The sequence below is a fragment of the Lolium perenne genome, chromosome 3, assembly GCF_019359855.2.
Source record: "Lolium perenne isolate Kyuss_39 chromosome 3, Kyuss_2.0, whole genome shotgun sequence".
In the NCBI taxonomy this organism is placed as follows: domain Eukaryota; kingdom Viridiplantae; phylum Streptophyta; class Magnoliopsida; order Poales; family Poaceae; genus Lolium; species Lolium perenne.
The window spans coordinates 297,929,219-297,951,044 of record NC_067246.2 but is presented as its reverse complement, the minus strand read 5'-3'; the positions used below and the strand labels follow the sequence as shown (position 1 = coordinate 297,951,044).

The window sequence follows — 21,826 nt, the reverse complement described above, 5'->3', positions numbered from 1 at the left end:
ACAAAGTCGTGAATGCCAAACATTAGTTTCATTAACACTAGTGCTTACATGGTTCACAACATTATCACAGAAGTCTTCTAGAGAGAAGCGAAACATTTCCTCAATTCATAGCCCTTTCCAATAAAAGTTCCATACTTAGACAGTACAACTTTATTGGACTCAAACACCAATTTAAACCCATCTTTCATAAGACGGAAGCCACTAACGAGATTCTTCTTGATAGAAGGGACATGCAACACGTTCTTCAGTTGTACGATCTTTCCCGAAGTAAACTTCAGATCTACCGTGCCAACACCACGAACAGTAGCATGTAACCCATTCCCCATCATTACTGAGGAACCTCAGACCTGATAAGAGGTAAACATGGAGATGTCAGCACACACATGAACATTAGCACCTGTATCAACCCACCATTATGTGGGCTGAAACACCGAAAGAACATTAGGTAAGATATTACCATACCCTGTAGTTCCTTCACCTGTGTTGTCAATGACCATGTTGACAGAGTTTGAGTTCTGTCCAGCCTGACCTTTCTTTCCTTTGCGTTGTGGACAACGATTAGCCCAATGGTCTGTCTCGCCACACACCCAGCAATGATCTTTCTTCTCCGTTTCCCCTTCTTCTTGAAGTTGGTAGTCTGGGAGACTCCCTTGTTCTTTCCCTTGGACTTGTGGGAATTTTTCTGCACCATATTGGCAGCAGAACGTCTCTCGGTTCCTCTAGTGTGTTTGTCTTTTTCCCTCGCCTTCTCCTCAACATCCAGAGAGCCCATGATATTCTCAACAGAGAACTCATGCCTTTGATGTTTCAGAGAAGTGGCAAAGTTCCTCCATGAAGGGGGAAGCTTAGCGACAATGCATCCCGCGACAAACTTGTCCGGTAGCACACACTTGAGGAGCTCAAGTTCCTTTGCCATGATCTGTATCTCATGAGCCTGTTCTACTACAGATCGGTTCTCAACCATTCTGTACTCATTGAACTGCTCCATAGCATACAGTTCACCTCCGGCATCGACATCACCAAACTTAGCATCCAGTGCATCCCACAGTTCTTTCCCATTTCGGATGTGCAGATAAGCATCAACCAACTTGTTTCCAAGCACACTTAGGATGGCACCCACAAACATTACGGTGGCATCCCCGAACGCTTTATCCTCTCCAGGAGTAAGCGAACCTCTGGGAGTAACTTCCACAACTCGGTGCACGCCCATAGAAGTGAGCCACAAGAGGGTCTTATTCTGCCATCTCTTGAAATGAGAACCCGTAAACGGGCTCGGTTTGAGCGCAGCAGCATAACTAGACGGTGAAAATTGCCTAAGCAAATAAGGTTTTTGGATTGTTAGAGTATTAGGTAATTTTCGTGTGAGTTTAATTACCGAAAGCAACATTACAGATGCACAAGGATACTTAACCACACACACCAGACTAAGCACATGCATCAGATATGAACATGGAACAAGTAGCAGCGCAAGGTAGGAGAGGAAAAGCACGTACATCGCGACCGGAAAGGTCGCACCAGCAGCAGCAGCACCATGGGAATTGTTGATGTCGCCCATGGTGTAGTCGGAGTCGTCGATGAAGCAGTCGAACCGGGGAAGAAGAGCACGAACAACAGCGAGCAGTCGCGCCGAGACGCTCCCCAAAAAGCTTATCGCCCGTCTCCTGGTGCAGGATCTCAACAGACGGAGTTTCGGAGGCCTGCTCTCCCGGACGGCTGTGCACGCAGTCGCCGAGATGGGGAAGACTAGAGAGTAGCGCAGCAAAAGGAACTTCGTGAGAGAGACAGACTAGAGAGTTCTGAGAGCTATGGCTCCATATCTGATCTGTCTCCTTGTATAGCCTGGGAGGTGAGCCGACCCGACCGCGTTGCCACGCGTAGGAAGTCAGGGAACGCGGCGAGCATGCATATGCAGGTCGACACGTACCCAACTCAGTTGGTGCACCAAGCAAAAATTTAGGCTTCTTTGAGTTTGTCTCGAACTTGAACTCGAGTCACGAAACGCGACGTGTGTGCATGACGTGACGAGACGAGCCGAGCCGAGGCAGGGCGGGCAGAGGAGGAGAAGTGCGTGAGGGCTCCTTCTATTCTCACTCACTTGGAAGGACTATAAGAGCAGCCCTTATATACCACTCAAAGCCACTCCCAACTTGCAATGTAGGACTAAACTTTGTTCCCCAAGGCTGTCATAAGCTTCCAACGTGATGGATCTTGAGATTTCAGGAATTGTAGACTACATGAGCTGCCTTATTGGGCTGCAGCCTATCTACATTCAACACTACCTCCATCCAAAAAAGAACTTTCTTACTTTATCTAGTATATATACATATGTATCTAAAAAGAAGTTAAGCAGCTTTTTTTAGGAACCGATGAAATACTTGTTTTTAAGGAAAACAACATTCTGAAAATGCAAGTGAAATTATTTCAATGTTGTAGAGCAAATGACAACGTTCCACGAGGACGGCCATGACCACGAGAGCCGCCAAACATATGGTGCTTGCGGTCTTGGTGATTGCCATGGGAAGTAGGCTATCCCCACCGCTTTCTCTTGGTCCTTGTTTTGTTATTACTACGATCTAATGTTCAGTGTGGGCCACTTTTATATAGAGGTACATGCTTTTTGGAGTATAGAAAATTTTAATGCATTTATTGTGGTAATTAAGACGATATTTATCGTCGTTAGGTTTGGATAACTATCGTGAAATATGATATTGTGCGGACATTACTCCCCCGTTCAAAAAAATATCAACACATACAATATAAAATCTATTCCCTCCGTTCCTTTTTATAATGCCTATAGATTTTTGGCATTTGTTTCAGAATATAAGGTTGTAGCTTGGCTTTTTTGTTCAATTACCCCCTCTACCGGTCACCTCCCACATGACACGCATGGGAAAAAATCCATACAGAAGGGAAATAATTAATTGAGATTCCTTATATTTAGGAAGTATTGTTTTTCTTTCCTTAATAGTAGAACCTGGCTGCACATATATGGAGAGTCAACCAGAGAGATTTGTGGGATTTGTTATGTTAATTTAGGAAGTTGTCGATTTCCCTCATTTTACTCTGATCTCAAATCGTTAAGCCAGGAGGTCTTATGTAAAGAATACTCTTGCGCTAATTTCCGTGCCAAAAAAGTATTGTATTATAATATTATGGAGTACATTTTCAGATTATATGCATTTAGTATTATGAATGTTGATTTCCTTTTTCTATTTTCGGTTAAATTTTGCAAATTTTAGCTGTAACTAAACCCAAAATATGAGGTAATTATAAACTGAAGGCGAGTTAGACCACACTAAGGTCTTGCAGATACATAAGATAAAATAATCTTAATTTCGTACAATATTTTTTTTGTCGCTACACATGCTAAATAAGCTGGAGCCACCTGTGACAATTCAATGTTACGCAGTAGAATCTCTTATTGGCACGAGAGAATAGTACCAAATGAGTTAATTAGAACCTTGGTTGCATTGCACGGTGGCAAAGTTTTTTCTCAGAACACTTCTGCGCCAAGTGTGTGTACACACGGACACACGGTGCACCAGGTGGAGATTTTTCCAATCAACGGCTGTTGACCCTGGAGGCACCATAGGATTCCCAGGTCCCAGCCGAGGAGAAACACCCTCCATCAATAAAGCGAAGCAACGTCTCTCTCCCGAGTCCCGACTAGCCGTTGGCCCCTCGCCGCTCCTCCCCCAACGGCCAAATCCCGCCGCACGGCGCCGTATAAAACCCCACGGCCTCCACCCTCAACTCCTCACTCCTCTTCCTCAATCCTCACCCCGAGCAAAAAATTCTTCTGATCCCCGACCACTCCCGACCCACTCCACTCCCCGATCACAGAGCCATGGCGGGCGGCAAGACGCACACGCACAAGGCCTTCCTGCTCTGCAACTACGCGCTACTCGGCGCGGCCTCCAGCTGCATCTTCCTCACGCTCTCGCTGCGCCTGCTCCCCACCCCGTGCGGTCTGCTCCTCGTCTTCCTGCACGCCCTCACCGCCGTCTTCTCCGCCGCCGGCTGCTTCGGCTCCTTCACGGCCGGCCCGGCGCCCTGGCACACCGCCCACACCGCGGGCGCCGCGCTCACGGCCATCTTCCAGGGCGCCGTGGCGCTGCTCGCCTTCACCCGCACCGCCGACTTCCTCGCCGAGCTGCAGTCCTACGTCCGCGACGACGACGGCGCCGTCATCCTCAAGATGGTCGGCGGCCTCGGCACCGCCATCTTCGTCCTTGAGTGGGCCGCCCTCGCGCTCGCCTTCTCCCTGCGGCTTGATGATGATGATGGCGAGGATTACAGCGGGGACGACGACCTCCGCCGCGCCAAGAACTGGGCCGACTCGTACCATGTCTGACTGAGAGCTCCGCGTCCAGGCTTCGTGCGTGCTCGCGCGCGTCGTGGTCCACCGGCTGCCGCCCTCCTGGGATGTGCCGATTTGGTGTGATTGTTGTCTCAATTCTTTTCTACTGCTCTGTACTGTACCGTGCTCTCGGATTCTTTTGTGCTACTGTAGTAAGATGTCAAGGCAAATATGTATTGCTTTGGACTCTGCAAATTTGTTGTATGGCTGGATTTACAATTGATATATAATTTGAAAAGGAGATTTATGCAGTCGATTTTTCTTTTGAGAGGATGATTTATGCAGTCAAATTGATCAATCACAAAAGGGGATCACAATTTACTTGAAAACTTCTGCTAATTTTTGCCAGAAATCAGGATCACAAATTACTTAAAGTTGAAAACTTCTGCTATTTTTGCCAGAAATCAGGATCGCATCCAAACGACCGGCAGAGTAAATTCAGTTCCCAGCGCAAGTAAAAAAAAAAAGTTCCGAGCGCGACGCAGACAACGGACCGAAACTAGTCGCGAACAAGTTATAACAGAGATCACCAGGCCTGTTCTCCCGCACATCACGAACCAGGACTAGGATAGACGATAGTTTGGCGGCGCGCTAGGGTTTGCAGCCGCCAGAGAAATCGACCTGCCGGCTCCGTCCCCTGCTTCTCCCGCCACCGGGACATCTTGTCCCCCCGCCCAATCTGCTACTCCTCCGCTGGGGCCTGTTTATTGAGCCATCGGATCTGCTCAACACCGCGCCGCTCCCTGTTGCTCCTCCTCCCCCAAGGTATCAGCCAGCCCTCCGCCGACTCGTCCCCCCGCCGGAAGAACCCTCTACACCCAGCTCTTTTTTTTTACCCTGTTTTTTTTTTTTTTTGAGCCTGTCCACCCAGCTCTCTCAACCCAAGGGAGACTCTGACTGGAAGATGCAGGAAACCAACAGAAACACCAGAATCAGCTCAACCGATATGGGCGACGCCGGATGGAGCCAACTCAGCCAAGAACTCGCGTCAAAGCTGTCTCCAACCATCGTCGCGCTCGCCTCATTCGATGACGGGACCATGTATCGGCAATCCACGGGCATAGTTATTGTAGGAGTATATGTGACATATGTATATGTATACATCATACCACCTATGTATTGTACTGCTTAACAATTTGTATGTACCAGAAGGACTGAGATGTAAAAGGGGAGAAGTAGAAGAAATAAAAGAAAGAAAAGCAGAGGAGAAGATAAGCCTCTGTTCCTCAGTTCCCAGTCTCTCTTCCTCCCGTAGAAACCTAGCCTATAATCCTTTGTGATTTGAGTTGAATCTTCTGTGATTGCAACATGGTATCAGAGCAATAGATCCAGGGGCAACTGATTGACTCGGATTTGGTCTGATTCGAGCTACGCGGGATCTGGTGGTCGCCTCCGTGCGCCACAGTCGCCTTCGTCAAGGTCGCCGTCCGGGTGCTGCGCCGCGTCGCCGTCTTCCCGGTGCTGCATCGCGACGCCGTCGTCCGGGTGCTACTCGGTGTTGCCATCGTTCAGTTCACTTCACAGGTTTGAGTGAATTGGATCTTCTTGCTCAGAGATTACTGGTGGAGAGGAGTTCGTATAGTGTGTTTGGCTGTAGCTATTCACTTCTTTTGTGGAGCGGCTGCAGTTATTCAGTTCTGTCAAGAATACCTTGTATCTGTTCTGGTCATGGGAGAATCTTCTAGTATGGAAAAATTGATGGAGAGTATGCAGCGCATGATGGCTCAATTGCTAGAGCAGGCACAGTCACGATCAAGTAGTAGCTCTGATGTTCTGAAAAGCTTGGAAGCTAATCCAGTAAGACTGACTGGTCCTGGTAATTTCTTTAGTTGGTCTCGTAATGCAGTGTTGATTTTGGAATCACATGGCTTGGAGAAATTTCTTGAAGGATTGAATGAGGAGTTCAACCTGCGATCTCAACTGATACAGGCATTACCTGACTGGCCCACTTTGGACCAAACCATATCAAGTATACTAGAGGAGGAAACTAGACTGTCAAACAAAATAACTGTTCCAAGTATAAATGCTGACACCAGAGCTGCACTCTCCTCTCTCACTCAAATTCAACCTAGTGCGGGAATGAGATATGACCAGGCAAATACCATCAGGTCAGAGTACAAGAAGAAGACCAGATTTGTGTGTGAACATTGTAATAGACCTGGCCATATGAGAAAGGACTGTTTTGAGCTGGTTGGGTATCCACCTGGATGGAAAAGGAGGCCCCAAAATAGACCAGTTAGGGGAAGTAATACTGAAAGGAGGTTCAATCAGAGTCATCTCAGTGCAGCTACTGATGAGACTCAGTGGTCTGCTTAATCCAAGCACCGGAGGAGTTCAAGGCAAAAATGATGACAAACTACAACACATAACCCTGAAGTGGCATCTTGTTCTGGTGATGCTCAAGGTGCGAACTTCTCACTGAACTCCTGGATCATTGATTCAGGAGCAACTAATCATATGACTGGCTCTTCCAAAGATTTTATTACTTATATGCCACACTCGGGGAAAGATAGGGTGTGTATAGCCAATGGATCTACAGCGCCTATAATGGGATCTGGAACCATTAATTGTACACCTTCATTGCCACTGAGTCTAGTGCTACATGTCCCAAAATTTCCTGTGAATCTTCTGTCAGTCAGTTCTATTACAAAAACACTTAACTGCATAGCATACTTCTTTCCTAATTTCTGTGTATTTCAGGAGCTGGAATCAGGAAAAATACTTGGGACTGGGAGTGAACATGATGGGCTGTACTACCTTGACTCTACTTCAATCCCGCATGCTTTCAGCACTAAATATGGTTCGTCAACCAATGAGTTGTTTTTGCTTCATTATAGGCTTGGTCATTTATCATTTCAGTCTATGAGTCGTTTGTATCCTTCCCTGTTTAAGGCGTATTGTAAGGAAAAACTAGTCTGTGAAGTGTGTGAGTTAGCTAAGCACACTAGGTCAAATTATCCAAGTGTTGGAGAGAGAAGTAAGACACCTTTTGAAGTAGTACATTCTGATGTATGGGGACCATCAGTTTGTAACCTCTTTGTCGGGGACCGTTGGTATGTTATCTTCATCGATGGATTTAGTAGATGTACTTGGCTGTACTTGTTAAAACATAAGTCTGAAGTATTATCTGCGTTCAAGGATTTCTATAATATGGTGCGTAATCAGTACAATGTTAATGTGAAAGTACTTCGTTCTGATAACGGTACAGAGTATATTAATAAGGAGTTTGATAGTTTCTTATCTGCTAATGGGATTATGCGCCAAACTACATGTGTAAATACATCTGAGCAAAATGGGGTTGCTGAAAGGAAAAATAGGCATCTGCTCGAGGTAGCTAGATCTTTGATGTTCCAGATGAATGTACCAAAGTTCCTATGGGGAGAAGCTGTGAAAACAGCTGCATATTTGATAAATCGCATGCCTTCAAGAGTACTAAACTACAAAACTCCGCTGGGGATGTTAACTGGCAATAATCATTTTATCGTGCCACCAAAGATATTTGGGTGCACATGTTTTGTTCATGATCACAGAACTCGGTTGGCAAACTTGATCCCCGTGCCATCAAGTGTATCTTTGTAGGGTATTCACCTACACAGAAGGGTTACCGATGCTGGAGCCCTACTGAAAAGAAATTTTTTGTGAGTATGGATGTTACATTTCATGAAACAGAACCCTTTTACCCCTTGAAAAATGCAGGTAATGGTAGTAAGGGGGAGAGTTCTAATAATATTTATGGATCAGGTAGCTCGGTGTTAGTGCCAATAATGGACACCATACCATTGGACAATGGAACAGAGGGGGAGCCAAATCATGACGCGGAAGCGAACATTCATGAGGTATTTGATGATACTCCTAGTCAACAAATTAATACTGACCGTGAAATTTTATCTATGGACTCTATAGTGTCATGTGATGAGCCACTACACCAAGAGGTGACTGATAATGATGGAGCTGGTGATGAGATACCACCAAAGGAGATGGGTCACAGTGAAGACACAGGTACTTCACATTCTACAAACCCAAGTAATGTTGGTAGTCATCCAGTTGTTCCGCGGAAGTCCACAAGGAAGAGGGAGATACCAGCACGGCTCAAGGACTGTGTAGAATACCAACATGATATTGCAAAATTTGTTTCTTATGAAAGGTGTAGTCCATCTTTTAAGAGTTTTATTTGTTCTCTTGACTCTAAATCAGCTCCAACTGACTGGAGAGAAGCTATAATGGATCCCAAATGGAAGGCCGCTATGTTGGAAGAGATGGAGGCTTTGGAGAAGAATAACACATGGGAAGTGGTTGAGCTACCAAAAGGTAAAGAGCCGGTTGGATGTAAATGGGTGTATACCATTAAACAAAATCCTGATGGTAAAGTTGATAGGTACAAAGCTAGATTAGTAGCTAAAGGGTATACACAAAAATATGGGGTTGATTATGAGGAGACGTTTGCTCCAGTAGCAAAGATGAATACAATAAGAACCTTAATATCATGCGCAGTTAATCTTGACTGGCACCTGCATCAATTAGATGTAAAAAATGCCTTCTTGCATGGGGATCTTCATGAAGAGGTCTATATGCACATACCACCTGGGTTTGCTACAGCTAAGACTGAAGGGAAAGTGTTGAAACTTCATAGATCCTTATATGGGCTGAAGCAATCACCACGTGCCTGGTTTGATAGATTCAGAAAGGCGGTACTAAAGCTGAGTTATAAACAAAGCAATGCAGACCACACCTTATTTTACAAGAAGAAAGGGAATATGCTTACTATACTAATAGTTTACGTGGATGATATTGTCATTACAGGGAATGATATTGCAGGAATAGAGGAGTTGAAGCAGCAGCTAAAGAGGGAATTTGAAGTCAAAGATTTGGGACAACTACGATACTTTCTGGGAATTGAAGTGTCACGAAGCTCTAAAGGTATTTATTTGTCTCAGAGAAAATATGTGTTGGATTTATTGTCAGAAACTGGGATGTTGGGTAGTCGCCCAGCATGCACTCCAATTGAGCAAAACCATAGGCTGGCAAATGACTCAGGTGAACCAGTAGATAGAGAACAATATCAACGATTAGTTGGACGATTGATTTACTTATCACATACTCGTCCTGACATAGCCTTTGCTGTAAGTGTGGTTAGCCAGTTCATGCATGATCCAAAAACTCAGCATATGAATGCGGTGCTTCGGATCATTCGATATCTAAAAGGTTGTCCAGGTCGGGGATTATTGTACCGACCACATGGAAATCTGAAAGTAGAATGTTACACCGATGCAGATTGGGCAGGCTCCCTAGAAGATAGGAAATCTACATCAGGCTATTGCTCTTTTGTAGGAGGCAACTTAGTTACTTGGCGTAGCAAGAAGCAAAGCGTTGTTGCTAGGTCTACTGCAGAGGCAGAATTCAGAGCAATGGCCCATGGGATTTGTGAAATACTATGGCTAAAAATTCTGTTGCTAGAACTGGGTTTGTTTCAGACCAAACCAATGATTCTATATTGTGATAATAAGGCTGCACTAGACATTGCACACAATCCAGTTCAGCATAGTCGGACGAAGCATATTGAAATCGATCGGCACTTCATAAAGGAGAAATTGGACAAGAGAGAAATATGTATGCCTTTTGTGAGGTCTTCAAGTCAATTAGCCGATATTTTAACCAAGGGATTAGGAGAAAAATCTTTTAGTAGCATGTGCAGCAAGATGGGGCTGTATGATGCTTTCAGCCCATCTTGAGGGGGAGTGTAGGAGTATATGTGACATATGTATATGTATACATCATACCACCTATGTATTGTACTGCTTAACAATTTGTATGTACCAGAAGGACTGAGATGTAAAAGGGGAGAAGTAGAAGAAATAAAAGAAAGAAAAGCAGAGGAGAAGATAAGCCTCTGTTCCTCAGTTCCCAGTCTCTCTTCCTCCCGTAGAAACCTAGCCTATAATCCTTTGTGATTTGAGTTGAATCTTCTGTGATTGCAACAGTTATCACAAACAGCGAGGGCGGTACTTCGATACTGACGTCGTCAGATTTCCTCGCAAATACAAAGGGCAGGCTCAAACATTCACTCGAGATAACAATTCGTCTGCCAAACCGCCAACTGCTTCAAGGAGTCGTACAGCATCACAGGCTGCCTTGCCGCCAACTGCTTGTTATCACCACGGAGCACTCCCCTGTTCTTGCCGCAGCGTGCCTCGCTGACACCCTGCAGGTTGATCCCCTCCCCGAGCTATTCGCCGTAAGGCGTTGCTACGACTCGAGCCAACTGATGGGCACAAGCGGGGAACTTATTGAGAGTCCAAATGGAGTTGAAACCGAAGGTTTCATGTTATCTACGTGCAGGATCACTGCCACTGGAACCGGTGGACCTCTCGTTGATCTCGATGGGAATATTGTTGGGATGAACTGCTACGACAACAGGGAAATAACCCCATTCGTGCCAAGAGACCGAATCGCTAAATGCTTGGCCAGTTGCTGGATCGAACCCTATTATACGCCAAAAAAGTCCAGGTTAAGTCCACAAGGTATCGTAAATCGAGATAGATCAAGCGGCGGGGGAAGCGAAAACGAGAAACAGGAACCTTGTACTCCTGTCCTATGGTGCGACCTTGATCAAGAGCTTGCTTCAAAGCTGTCCCCCAGCGTCGTCTCCATTGCTTCGTTCGATGGAGAGACGCCGCATTCTGAATGCACAGGCATTGTTACCGACAGCAGGCTATCTTCTCCCGCTTTTCTGACTTCTCCAAGTTTGTATAAATCTGTACATGGTAATGACGTCCTCGCAATGACGGTCAAAGTGTGCCTTCCAAACGGCGAAGTGGTCGATGCAACGCTGCAGGATCTTATGCCTTCTTACAATTTACTTCTTATCACCACTGGTCCCTTGTCACGCTTCCCTGATCTTCAGCTAGCACGTCTCAGAAACAGCATGAAAACAGAGTCGGCTGCTGAGGTATTAGCTGTAAGGCGGTGCTTCAAGTCAGGCAAGTTAATGACCAACCGTGGGGCGCTGATTGACAGTCCAAGTGGAGTTGTTAGCGATGCGCTCAAGTTTTCCACGTGCAAAATAACCGAGGATGCCAGTGGAGGACCACTTGTTGATTCTGATGGGAATATCGTTGGCATGAATTGCTATGACAGGGGAACAGCCCCATATGTGCCAAATAGCTTTATTTGTGAATGCATCGGGCCTGATGTGTTCTGCTCTGGAAATAATCAAGATGTTCGCAGTATAACGCAAGGAAGTTCAAATGAGATAGAAACATCATCAACACCCAATAAATGTCCGGAAGAAGTCATTGATCTCGTCCAGCCATCATCTATCTGTAACCCAACAAGAGCAGAACTCACTGACGAAAATCTTAAGCGTATACTTGATCCCTGGCCATCTGGTGATAACAATGCATTCACAAAGAGGGTAAACAAGATGTTGGGTGATTCTGGCTATCCATTGCCAAGTTTTCAGGTTGAAGGCATGTATTTGAAGGGCGATTTTGAAGAGAAATTTAGCGAAGATATCTGTAGTAAATCCGTCGAAAGAGTTGCTTCAAAGATGTCTCAACATATTGTTGCACTTGCTTCTTTCGATGACGAAGGAAGAAGATATTTTGCTTGCTCAGGTATATTGATAGAATGCAACAAATCCACCACTAGAGTTCTGACTTCGGCCAGTTTGGTTAGAGCTTCTGGTACTGAAAACAAGGTTCATAAGCTGAGGATCGAAGTGTGCCTTCCAAGTAAGCAATGTGTCCCTGGGTCATTGGAACGCTATGATTTAAACTATAATATGGCTGTTGTAAGCTTCTCGGGTGACACTAGCCATGGTGTAGCGAAACTCGGTGAAACACTTCAAAATAATAAGGTAGTAGCTCTAGGGCGTGGGTTTCGATCAGGCGAGTTAATGGTCACAGATGGGGTGCTGACTGGCGAACGAAGCAGGTTTGATTGCGAAGAGCTTCAGATGTCCACTTGTAAAATCACCAAGGCTGGGATTGGAGGACCTCTTGTTGATTTTGATGGGAACTTTGTTGGCTCGAACTTCTATGACATGGAAAATACTCCTTACCTACCAAAGGGTATAATTCTTGAATTCATTAGTCAGTTCAATGCAGGACGGACTATTGCTGCCGAGGTTACGAAGAAGTCTAATTCTAATGGATGGCCCGTGCCTGAGCCATACTGGGTTTATCCGACTCCTCACCGTGAACCGAGTTATCTGTCAGACGGATACGAATAGAAGTCTTGTGCTTGTATTTTATTTGAACACCTATGTACCTAGTTAGTGAAAGTATTGGTGCTAGCATGGTTACCCCATTTTTTTTTGCAGAAAAGAGAATGTCCTGCGCTAGCATAGCAATAACATGTCAAACAACCGAGTTGCACTTCAGTAGCCTTTCAGGAAGACGCATTCAGACGTAACCTTGTCAGTAACAGTACTAGGCTCAAATGAACAAATCAATCTGAAGAGCATCTTCTGCCACCGTTGCTGCTTCCAATGATTTTCAATTTCATTGGAATGGCAAAAATGCCTGAGTTGATGGGAAATGTGAGGATCACAGAAATGTGAAGGGGATAATTGAACGTAGTTCGTGATCTCTTAGGAGGGTTATGTGCATCGGTAATTATCATTCTTTTGTAAATGGAAGACTTTATTTTTCTTATTGATTCTACCTACCTGAAATACATTTATATTTTATAGCATGGTTCAGCTCCTAGCTCTCGGTCTATGCATCGCGATGCACACAATCAGATCTTTTGTGCAAAGATCGGATGCCAGTGCAAATATACCTTGCTTTGGCCTTCGGTACTTTGTCGCAAGACTGTGCCTACATTGGATTCATGATTTGAATTTCAAAAGAAGATCTATTCTTTCAATCACATAAATATCAGAATCACATCCAAGCAAAGGCTAATTCAGTTGCGCGCTCAGACTCAATGAGACTGGACGAAAATGTCGGCTTATGCCCATCATGACCGTACTCTTTTCCACGGCTCCTAGTTCGTATTTTTTTCAACATGTCTCATCTCTCTAATGCGGCGGTGGGAATTTGGCGAGGAGCTAAGAGCATCTCCAGTCGCGTCCCTCAAAAAACGTCCGACACAAATGATTTGGGGAAAGTTTAGGACCGCGCCGGATAAAAAGAGACTAAAAATTTGTACAAAAAATAGACCCTTCCCAGCCGCGTCCCTTAAACAGCGTCCGGATGCATGCGTTTTAATAGAAGTGCTACGGACTAGATCGACACCTCGCGGCACGCATAGGTACTAGATCATAGTATCGAGTATCACACGGATGAATTCGTGTAAGGAGGAGGAAGAACAGAGACAGGAGGGGAACGGAGCCGAGCTCGTTACAATAATTGGTTGATGATTTCCTTCCATTTGCTATCTCCTATTTGTCTGACGATGTGGCCTCGGAGTTCTTGGGCTGGGCCTTCTCGGTGACGGGCCGTGCTTGGCGGGCTAAGGCCCGTCTTTGGTCGCGACGACGGCGCCATGTCTTGAGTAGCACTCTCCTCCCCTTGAAGAGTTGGTTGTCCCCAAACAGCTGCACCGGGATAGCGATGACGGAGCTCCGCTTCAGGTTCCCAGGTGGCCAGGGATGCTCGTAGTCCACTCCATGTGACCTGGACTTGGTGGATGAATCCGCGGCCGCGTTTGATCATGCGTCGCCCGAGCACTTCGCTGGGATACACTTGTCGCCAACTTGAAATTCGCGTTCACTGCGTTTTTTATCCTCCTGATGCTTCATCCATTGCTGGGCACGCTGCAGATGCTGTTGAATAATGGCAGTGAGCTCTTTCCTGTGCTCCAACCAAGCTGCAAGCTCTGGTGGGGTGTCGGACCGCAAGTTGCTTATCCCCAAGTGCCTAGGCTGGTAGCCATACAGTACCTGAAACGGCGTCTTACCGAGAGCCGAATGGAAATTGGTATTGTACCAATGTTCAGCTAAGGGCAACCACTTGGCCCATTTCTTTGGTGTAGCATGGACTGCACACCTCAGATACGTTTCCAGGCATTGAATAAGCTTTTCTGTTTGCCCATCTGCTTGAGGATGGTTGGCTGTGCTCATATTCATCTTGGTGTCGGAGAGCTTGAACAGTGCTTGCCATATCTTACTCGTGAAGACTGGGTCTCGATCGGAGATAATGATTGAGGGAAGGCCATGAAGCTTGTATACTGTGTCCAAAAAACACTTGTGCCACTGTCATAGCCGAATAAGGATGTGTGAGAGGTATGAAATGACCATACTTAGTGAATTTGTCGATGACAACCAGAATGCAGTTGAAGGAGCCTGACTTAGGCAGGCCATCGATAAAGTCCATGCTAATGACGCTCCAAGCTTCTGTGGGGATTGGTAACGGATCCAGAAGACCAGGTAAACGGACATGCTCTAACTTCGCCTGCTGGCAAATTTCACACTGTTGGACATATGCTTTGATATGTTGCTTCATCTTAGGCCATGCAAACAGTGCTTTGATGCGTTGATAGGTTCCAAGAAAACCAGAATGCCCACCAACACCACTGGAATGCAACGAGAGAAGGATCGCCTGATGTGCTTCACTAGTGTTACCAATCCATACACGATCCTTGTATCTAATGAGTCCATTGCATAGTGCATACCCTTTAGAATTAGGGCTGTGTAGGCTCAACTCCTGGAGAAGCAGTTGGGCTTGTGCATCTTTGAGATATCCTTCCACAATGATTTCCAGCCATCTGGGACGAGCCACCGAGATGTTGTGGAGCTCGTGAGCAGCAGGGTTGCGAGAGAGAGCGTCAGCCGCAGTATTGTCCTTTCCTTTTCTGTAGACTAGCTTGTACTGTAAGCCCATAAGCTTCACAAAAGCTTTCTGTTGCATCTCTGTGGTGATCTTCTGGTCGGCCAAATGCACAAGACTGCGGTGATCTGTAACAATGGTGAATGGTGCGTGTTGCAAGTATTGGCGCCATTTTTCCACGGCCAATAGGATAGCCAGACACTCCTTCTCGTAGGTGGAGAGCGTTTGGGCTACTTGGCCCAAGGCTTTGCTCAAATAAGCCACAGGGTGGCCAGCCTGCATTAGGACTGCTCCAACTCCTCGTTTGGACGCGTCTGTTTCCACCGTGAAGGGCACATCAAAGTTAGGCAGGGCCAACACTGGTGCCTCTAGAATTTTCTGCTTTAGATGATCAAATGCTTGCTGCTCTATCAAATTTCATTGAAACACCTTGTCTTTGTTTAGCAGATCAGACAGTGTGCGGCTGATCAAACTGTAATGCTGAATAAATTTGCGGTAATATCCAGTGAGTCCAAGGAATCCACACACTTGTTTAGTGTTCGTTGGGACTGGCCAATCCTGAACGGCCTGGACTTTTTTAGGATCAGTGGCAACTCCATCTTTGCTTATGATATGACCTAGGTACTCAAGTTGCTTCTGCGCAAACATACACTTGCTCCTTTTGATGGATAGTTGATTCTGCTGAATAATGTCAAGCACTTGTTGTAATTGCACTAGGTGTGTAGACAAGGATGGACTGCAAATGAGTATATCATCCATGAAGATGAGCACATTCTTCCGGATGATGTCAGGAAACATGGTATTCATTGCAGCTTGAAATGTTGCTGGTGTGTTTGTAAGGCCAAATGGCATCACCTTGAACTCAAACAGGCCCTGATGTGTTTTGAAGGCTGTTTTATGTTCATCAGCTGGTACCAATCGAATCTGGTGGTAGCCTGATCGCAAATCTAGCTTTGTGAACCACTGGGCACCTGCTAGTTCATCGAGGAGCTCATCAACCACAGGCATGGGATATTTGTTTTTGAGTGTAATGCTGTTGAGCGCCTTGTAATCTATGCAGAAGCGCCAAGTACCATCTTTCTTGCGCACCAGTAAAACTGGCGAGGCAAATGGACTGGTACTCTCATGGATCACCCCTCTTTTCAACATATCAGCCACTTGCTTTTCTATCTCAGATTTCTGATGAGGAGCATAGCGATATGGCTTTACATTGACTGGTTTCGCCCCTGGAAGCAGAGGGATGTGATGATCAAACTTACGGTGTGGTGGTAGTGTTTGAGGTTCCTCAAAAAGTGCTTGATACCGTTGAAGCACTATCTGAACTTCCTCTGGTACTTGTTGTTCTGCATCAGGTGGAGTGTCAGTTATGTGGTGTAGTTCTAGGATTTGACACACCTCGCCGCTTTGTATCATCCCTTGTAGGCTAGAAGCTGATATCAAAGTACAAGAGTCAATGGTACTGCGAACCCCTCGGAGAGTGATCCTTTTTCCCTCATGTTTGCCCAAGAGGCAATAATAAATAGTTATTATATATCTTTGTGTTTATGATAATGTTTATATACCATGCTATAATTGTATTAACCGAAACATTGATACATGTGTGATATGTAAACAACAAAGAGTCCCTAGTATGCCTCTTAACTAGCTTGTTGATTAATGGATGATTAGTTTCATAATCATGAACATTGGATGTTATTAATAACAAGGTTATATCATTATATGAATGATGTAATGGACACACCCAATTAAGCATAGCATAAGATCACGTCATTAAGTTATTTGCTATAAGCTTTCGATACATAGTTACCTAGTCCTTATGACCATGAGATCATGTAAATCACTTATACCGGAAAGGTACTTTGATTACATCAAACGCCACTGCGTAAATGGGTGGTTATAAAGGTGGGATTAAGTATCCGGAAAGTATGAGTTGAGGCATATGGATCAACAGTGGGATTTGTCCATCCCGATGACGGATAGATATACTCTGGGCCCTCTCGGTGGAATGTCGTCTAAAGTCTTGCAAGCATATGAATAGGTTCATAAGAGACCACATACCACGGTACGAGTAAAGAGTACTTGTCAGGAGACGAGGTTGAACAAGGTATAGAGTGATACCGATGATCAAACCTTGAACAAGTAAAATATCGCGTGACAAAGGGAATTGGTATCGTATGTGAATGGTTCATTCGATCACTAAAGTCATCGTTGAATATGTGGGAGCCATTATGGATCTCCAGATCCCGCTATTGGTTATTGGTCGGAGAGAGTACTCAACCATGTCCGCATAGTTCACGAACCGTAGGGTGACACACTTAAGGTTTGATGTTGAAATGGTAGAACTTGAATATGGAATGGAGTTCGAATATTTGTTCGGAGTCCCGGCTGAGATCTCGGACATCACGAGGAGTTCCGGAATGGTCCGGAGAATAAGATTCATATATAGGAAGTCATATTCCAAGTTTGGAAATGATTCGGTGCATTTATGGAAGGTTCTAGAAGGTTCTAGAAAAGTCCGGAAGAAAGGCACTATGGAAGGTGGGGACTCCACAAGCTTGGCCGGCCAAACCCTAAGGGAGGAGTCCCAGGTGGGCTCCACCTAAGGTGGCCGGCCACCCCACCTAAGGAAAAGGTGGGAGTCCCACCTTGGGTAGGACTCCCCCCTTGAGTAGGTTTCCCACCTTTGGGAAGTTTTGGTGTTGGGGTCTTATTCGAAGACTTGGACTACAACTCTTGGGGCTTCCACCTATATAATGAGGGGCATAGGGGAGGGGGCCGGCCACCACAAGCCCTCAAGGAGGCCGCACCCCATAGTGGCCGGCCACCCCCTCTCCTAAACCCTAGCCGCCCCCTCTCCTCCACCTCTCCCGCAACGCTTAGCGAAGCTCCGCCGGAGTTCTCCATCACCGCCGCCACCACGCCGTCGTGCTGCCGGATTCAAGGAGGAGCTACTACTTCCGCTGCCCGCTGGAACAGGGAGAAGGACGTCGTCTTCATCAACACCGAACGTGTGACCGAGTACGGAGGTGCTGCCCGATCGTGGCACCGTGATCAAGATCTTCTATGCGCTTTTGCAAGCGGCAAGTGATCGTCTACCCCAGCAATAAGAGCCTACTCTTATAGGCTTTGGAAATCTTCAAGGGTTAGTCTCGATCATCTCCTCGTTGCTACCGTCTTCTAGATTGCATCTTGGCTTGGATTGCGTTCTCGCGGTAGGAAATTTTTTGTTTTCTATGCAACGAATCCCTACAGTGGTATCAGAGCCGTGTCTATGCATAGATGGTTGCACGAGTAGAACACAATGGTTTTGTGGGCGTTGATGCTCTTGTTGTCTTTAGTTTGAGTACTTTGCATCTTTGTGGCATAGTGGGATGAAACGGCTCGGACTAACTTTACATGACCGCGTTCATGAGACTTGTTCCTCGTTCGACATGCAACTTGTATTGCATAAGAGGCTTTGCAGGTGTCTGTCTCTCCTACTATAGTGAAGATTCAATTTACTCTTCTATTGACAACACTAGTATCACCGTTGTGGTTCATGTTCGTAGGTAGATTAGATCTTACTCGAAAACCCTAAACCACGTAAAATATGCAAACCAAATTAGAGACGTCTAACTTGTTTTTGCAGGGTTTGGTGATGTGATATGGCCATAATGTGATGATGAATATGTATGAGATGATCATTATTGTATTGTGGCAACCGGCAGGAGCCTTATGGTTGTCTTTAAATTTCATGTTGAGTAGTATTTCAAAGTAGTTGTAATAGTTGCTACATGAGGTGAACAACCATGAAGACGGTGCCATGGACCTTGACGCTACGCCGACGATGATGGAGATCATGCCCGTTGATGATGGAGATCATGTCCGTGCTTTGGTGATGAAGATCGAAGGCGCAAAGACTAAAGGGCCATATCATATCACATATGAATTGCATGTGATGTTAATCCTTTATGCATCTTATTTTGCTTAGAACGCGACGGTAGCATTATAAGATGATCCCTCACATTAATATCAAGATAATAAAGTGTTCTCCCCTCGTATGCACCGTTGTACGCTTAAGTCGTTTCGAAGCATCTCGTGATGATCGGATGTGATAGACTCAACGTTCACATACAACGGGTGTAAGCCATGTTGCACACGCGGAATACTTGGGTTTGCTTGACGAGCCTAGCATGTACAGACATGGCCTCGGGACAACGGAAACCGAAAGGTTGAACACGAGTCATATGGATGATATGATCAACATGTTGATGTTCACCATTGAAGCTACATCATCTCACGTGATGATCGGTTTTGGTGTAGTGGATTTGGATCGTGTACCACTTAACAACTACGAGGGATGTTGTATTAAGTGGGAGTTCATTAGTAATTAGATTAAAACATGAACTAATTATCATAAACATAGTCCTAGTAGTATTTTGAATTAATTTTGTAGTATTGACATCCGTTTATTACTATGCGCTAGTTTTGTTATTGAGATAGAAATACTGTTAAAATCTGACAAGAAACTTTACGGATTGATACCGTATTGTTAAAGAATCAAGAATTGATTAACTCATATTGCAAACTTTTAGTAAACCTCACATTGTTGATTCAAAGAGCTATGATTTCAATTAGTACCTAAAGTTATCTTGTCTCCGTGAAACTTGAAGTTCAAATCTGTTTGAAAAGTAAGGAGCTGAAAATTTAGTTTTCAGAAATAATCAAGGTATGAGATATATGTGATATCTAAAGACTTTATTGCAAGATGATAGAATATAAATTTGGTGAGACTACATAAACTCATAAGTTTTATGGGAATGTATGAAGGTTGAAGACGCCAGGCGTCACAATCCTCCAACTATTGGGGCACTAATAATATTCGCATATCCATGAAGTTATCATCCTTAGTATGCACCGTTGCTAAGACTCGTCGTTTTGAAGCATCACGTGATGATCGGGTGTGATAGATTCTACGTGTGCATACAACGGGTGCAAGCCAGATTTGCACATGCGAATACCAAGGTTAAAAGTTTACGAGCCTAGCATGTACAGACATGGTCTCGAAAAGTCGTCATGATATGATGGATAAAATTATGAGTGAAATTGTTCATCATATTACAAAGTTACTAATAGTGAAATCTGAAACACTTGTCATATGATGATCAACTTAAAGTAAGAACCTCAAGGTTATTGGTATTTGACCAACAAACCTAGAAGTTAATAATGTTAAAGTGTTTTTCTGAATAATGAGGAAAGCTAAAAGAGAAACTACAAAAGATATTTTGGCAAAAAGAAAAGAAAAGACTAGAAAGTCTAGCTCAGGTGTATATAAATGATATACATGTTATGGTTGTATTCCTAGTTAAGTCACACTATGAAATTCTTGGGTATTAGTACTATATTGGTTGGTATGAAATGTCATACAAAACAACGCGATACAAGAATACAATGGCCTAAGTGACTGACAAGGAATATGATAGGAATGCACGTCTGGAACAAAATAAAGTGTTATTATGTTCGTCGTTAGCATTCTATCTAGTCCTTAGAATTTATAATAAAGAACTTAATAATTGTTATTTTGCTCTGGTCAAATGAAAACAATGAGTTGTTCAAATTATGACATTACTCCATGTACGATGGATAAGTTATTATAAATCTTAATGGTGAAACACACATACATAACACTAACGCTAAAATGCCATAAGGCAAATGATTTGAATTCCACGTATTTGTGGAACCGCCATTTAGGTCATGTTAGAAAGGAACGCATGAAGGAACTCCATGCAAATGGATTTTTGGAGTCATTTGATTTGTTGAATCGTTTGGCGCTTGCAAAATCTTTTCTGAAAAATAATGACTAAAATACCGTTCATAGGCCGAGAGTTGAACGGACAACAAACTTAGTGGAAAAATACATGATGATGTATGTGGTTCACTAGGCATAGTTGTGTGCGGGAGATTCTTCTACTTCATGAAAACTTCCAACAATGAATTGAGTATATATATGAGGATATATTCGATAAGGAAGAAGTTTAAAACATTTGAATAGATTCAAATAAATTTCAGCATGAAGTGGAAATCATCGTAATAGAAAAGTCAAATATCTTTGATTGGATCATGGTGGAAATATTTGAATTACGAGTTTTAGCGAACATCTAAGAGAGTCATGAAATTGTTCTACAACTCACATTTCTTGGAGTATCATAATGATGATATAGTATCCGAGAGATGTATCCAAACCTTGTTGGATTAATGATGAGATAAAAAATTATGACGCCATTATATTTTTGTGGATTATGCTTTAGTGACTACCGCTTTTACACTAAATAGAGCATCATCATGATCCGTAGAAATGACACCATACGAGTTATGGCATGGATTTGAATCCTAATAGTCTTTTCTTAAATTTTGGTATGCATAGCATAAGTAAATAAGTTTACAACCAAAATCGGATGAATGTCTTTGTTGGTTATCCCAGAGAATTGATTGGGAATTCTTCCCACTATGGAGATAATGACCCACAAGTATAGGGGATCGCAGCAGTCTTCGCGGGAAGTAAATCCCAATTTATTGATTCGACACAAGGGGAGACAAAGAATACTTGAAAGCCTTAACAGCGGAGTTGTCAATTCAGCTGCACCTGGAAACAGACTTGCTTGCAAGAGTTTATCAGTAGTAATAGTTTTATAGCAGTAGCAGTAGTGAAATAACA

The 21,826-nt window shown here is 44.3% G+C and overlaps 2 protein-coding genes and 1 long non-coding RNA gene across 5 annotated transcripts; all 3 read left to right on the top strand.

Annotated features, from left to right (window-relative positions):
- Nucleotides 1–3,746: 3,746 nt before the first annotated feature.
- On the top strand, nucleotides 3,747–4,611 carry LOC127345046 (uncharacterized). The gene has a single exon (XM_051371453.2). The coding sequence runs from the start codon at nucleotides 3,848–3,850 to the stop codon at nucleotides 4,352–4,354; it is 507 nt and encodes a 168-aa protein (XP_051227413.1). The 5' UTR covers nucleotides 3,747–3,847; the 3' UTR covers nucleotides 4,355–4,611.
- Nucleotides 4,612–4,868: 257 nt separating this feature from the next.
- On the top strand, nucleotides 4,869–5,589 carry LOC127338786 (uncharacterized). Its single transcript, XR_007874500.1, has 2 exons — nucleotides 4,869–5,125; nucleotides 5,219–5,589. It is a non-coding gene; the product is annotated as an uncharacterized lncRNA (long non-coding RNA).
- A 2,303-nt stretch (nucleotides 5,590–7,892) lies between these two features.
- LOC127345047 (uncharacterized) lies at nucleotides 7,893–12,966 on the top strand. Of its 3 annotated transcripts, none has more exons than XM_051371454.2 (5): nucleotides 7,893–7,998; nucleotides 8,102–8,359; nucleotides 8,555–8,668; nucleotides 9,161–9,277; nucleotides 10,178–12,966. In XM_051371454.2, exon 5 carries the CDS (start codon nucleotides 10,623–10,625, stop codon nucleotides 12,588–12,590), a length of 1,968 nt encoding a protein of 655 aa, XP_051227414.1. In that variant the 5' UTR covers nucleotides 7,893–7,998; nucleotides 8,102–8,359; nucleotides 8,555–8,668; nucleotides 9,161–9,277; nucleotides 10,178–10,622; the 3' UTR covers nucleotides 12,591–12,966. The 3 variants fall into 3 exon arrangements, with proteins under 3 accessions (XP_051227414.1, XP_071684677.1, XP_071684676.1); XM_071828576.1 differs by having other exon boundaries at nucleotides 10,178–10,619; XM_071828575.1 differs by having other exon boundaries at nucleotides 9,161–12,966.
- Nucleotides 12,967–21,826: the final 8,860 nt, after the last annotated feature.

Excerpts from the sequence above, each read along its gene's own strand:
- LOC127345046 (XM_051371453.2), top strand. The coding sequence starts at position 3,848 with ATGGCGGGCGGCAAGACGCACACGCACAAGGCCTTCCTGCTCTGCAAC.
- LOC127345047 (XM_051371454.2), top strand. The coding sequence starts at position 10,623 with ATGGGCACAAGCGGGGAACTTATTGAGAGTCCAAATGGAGTTGAAACC.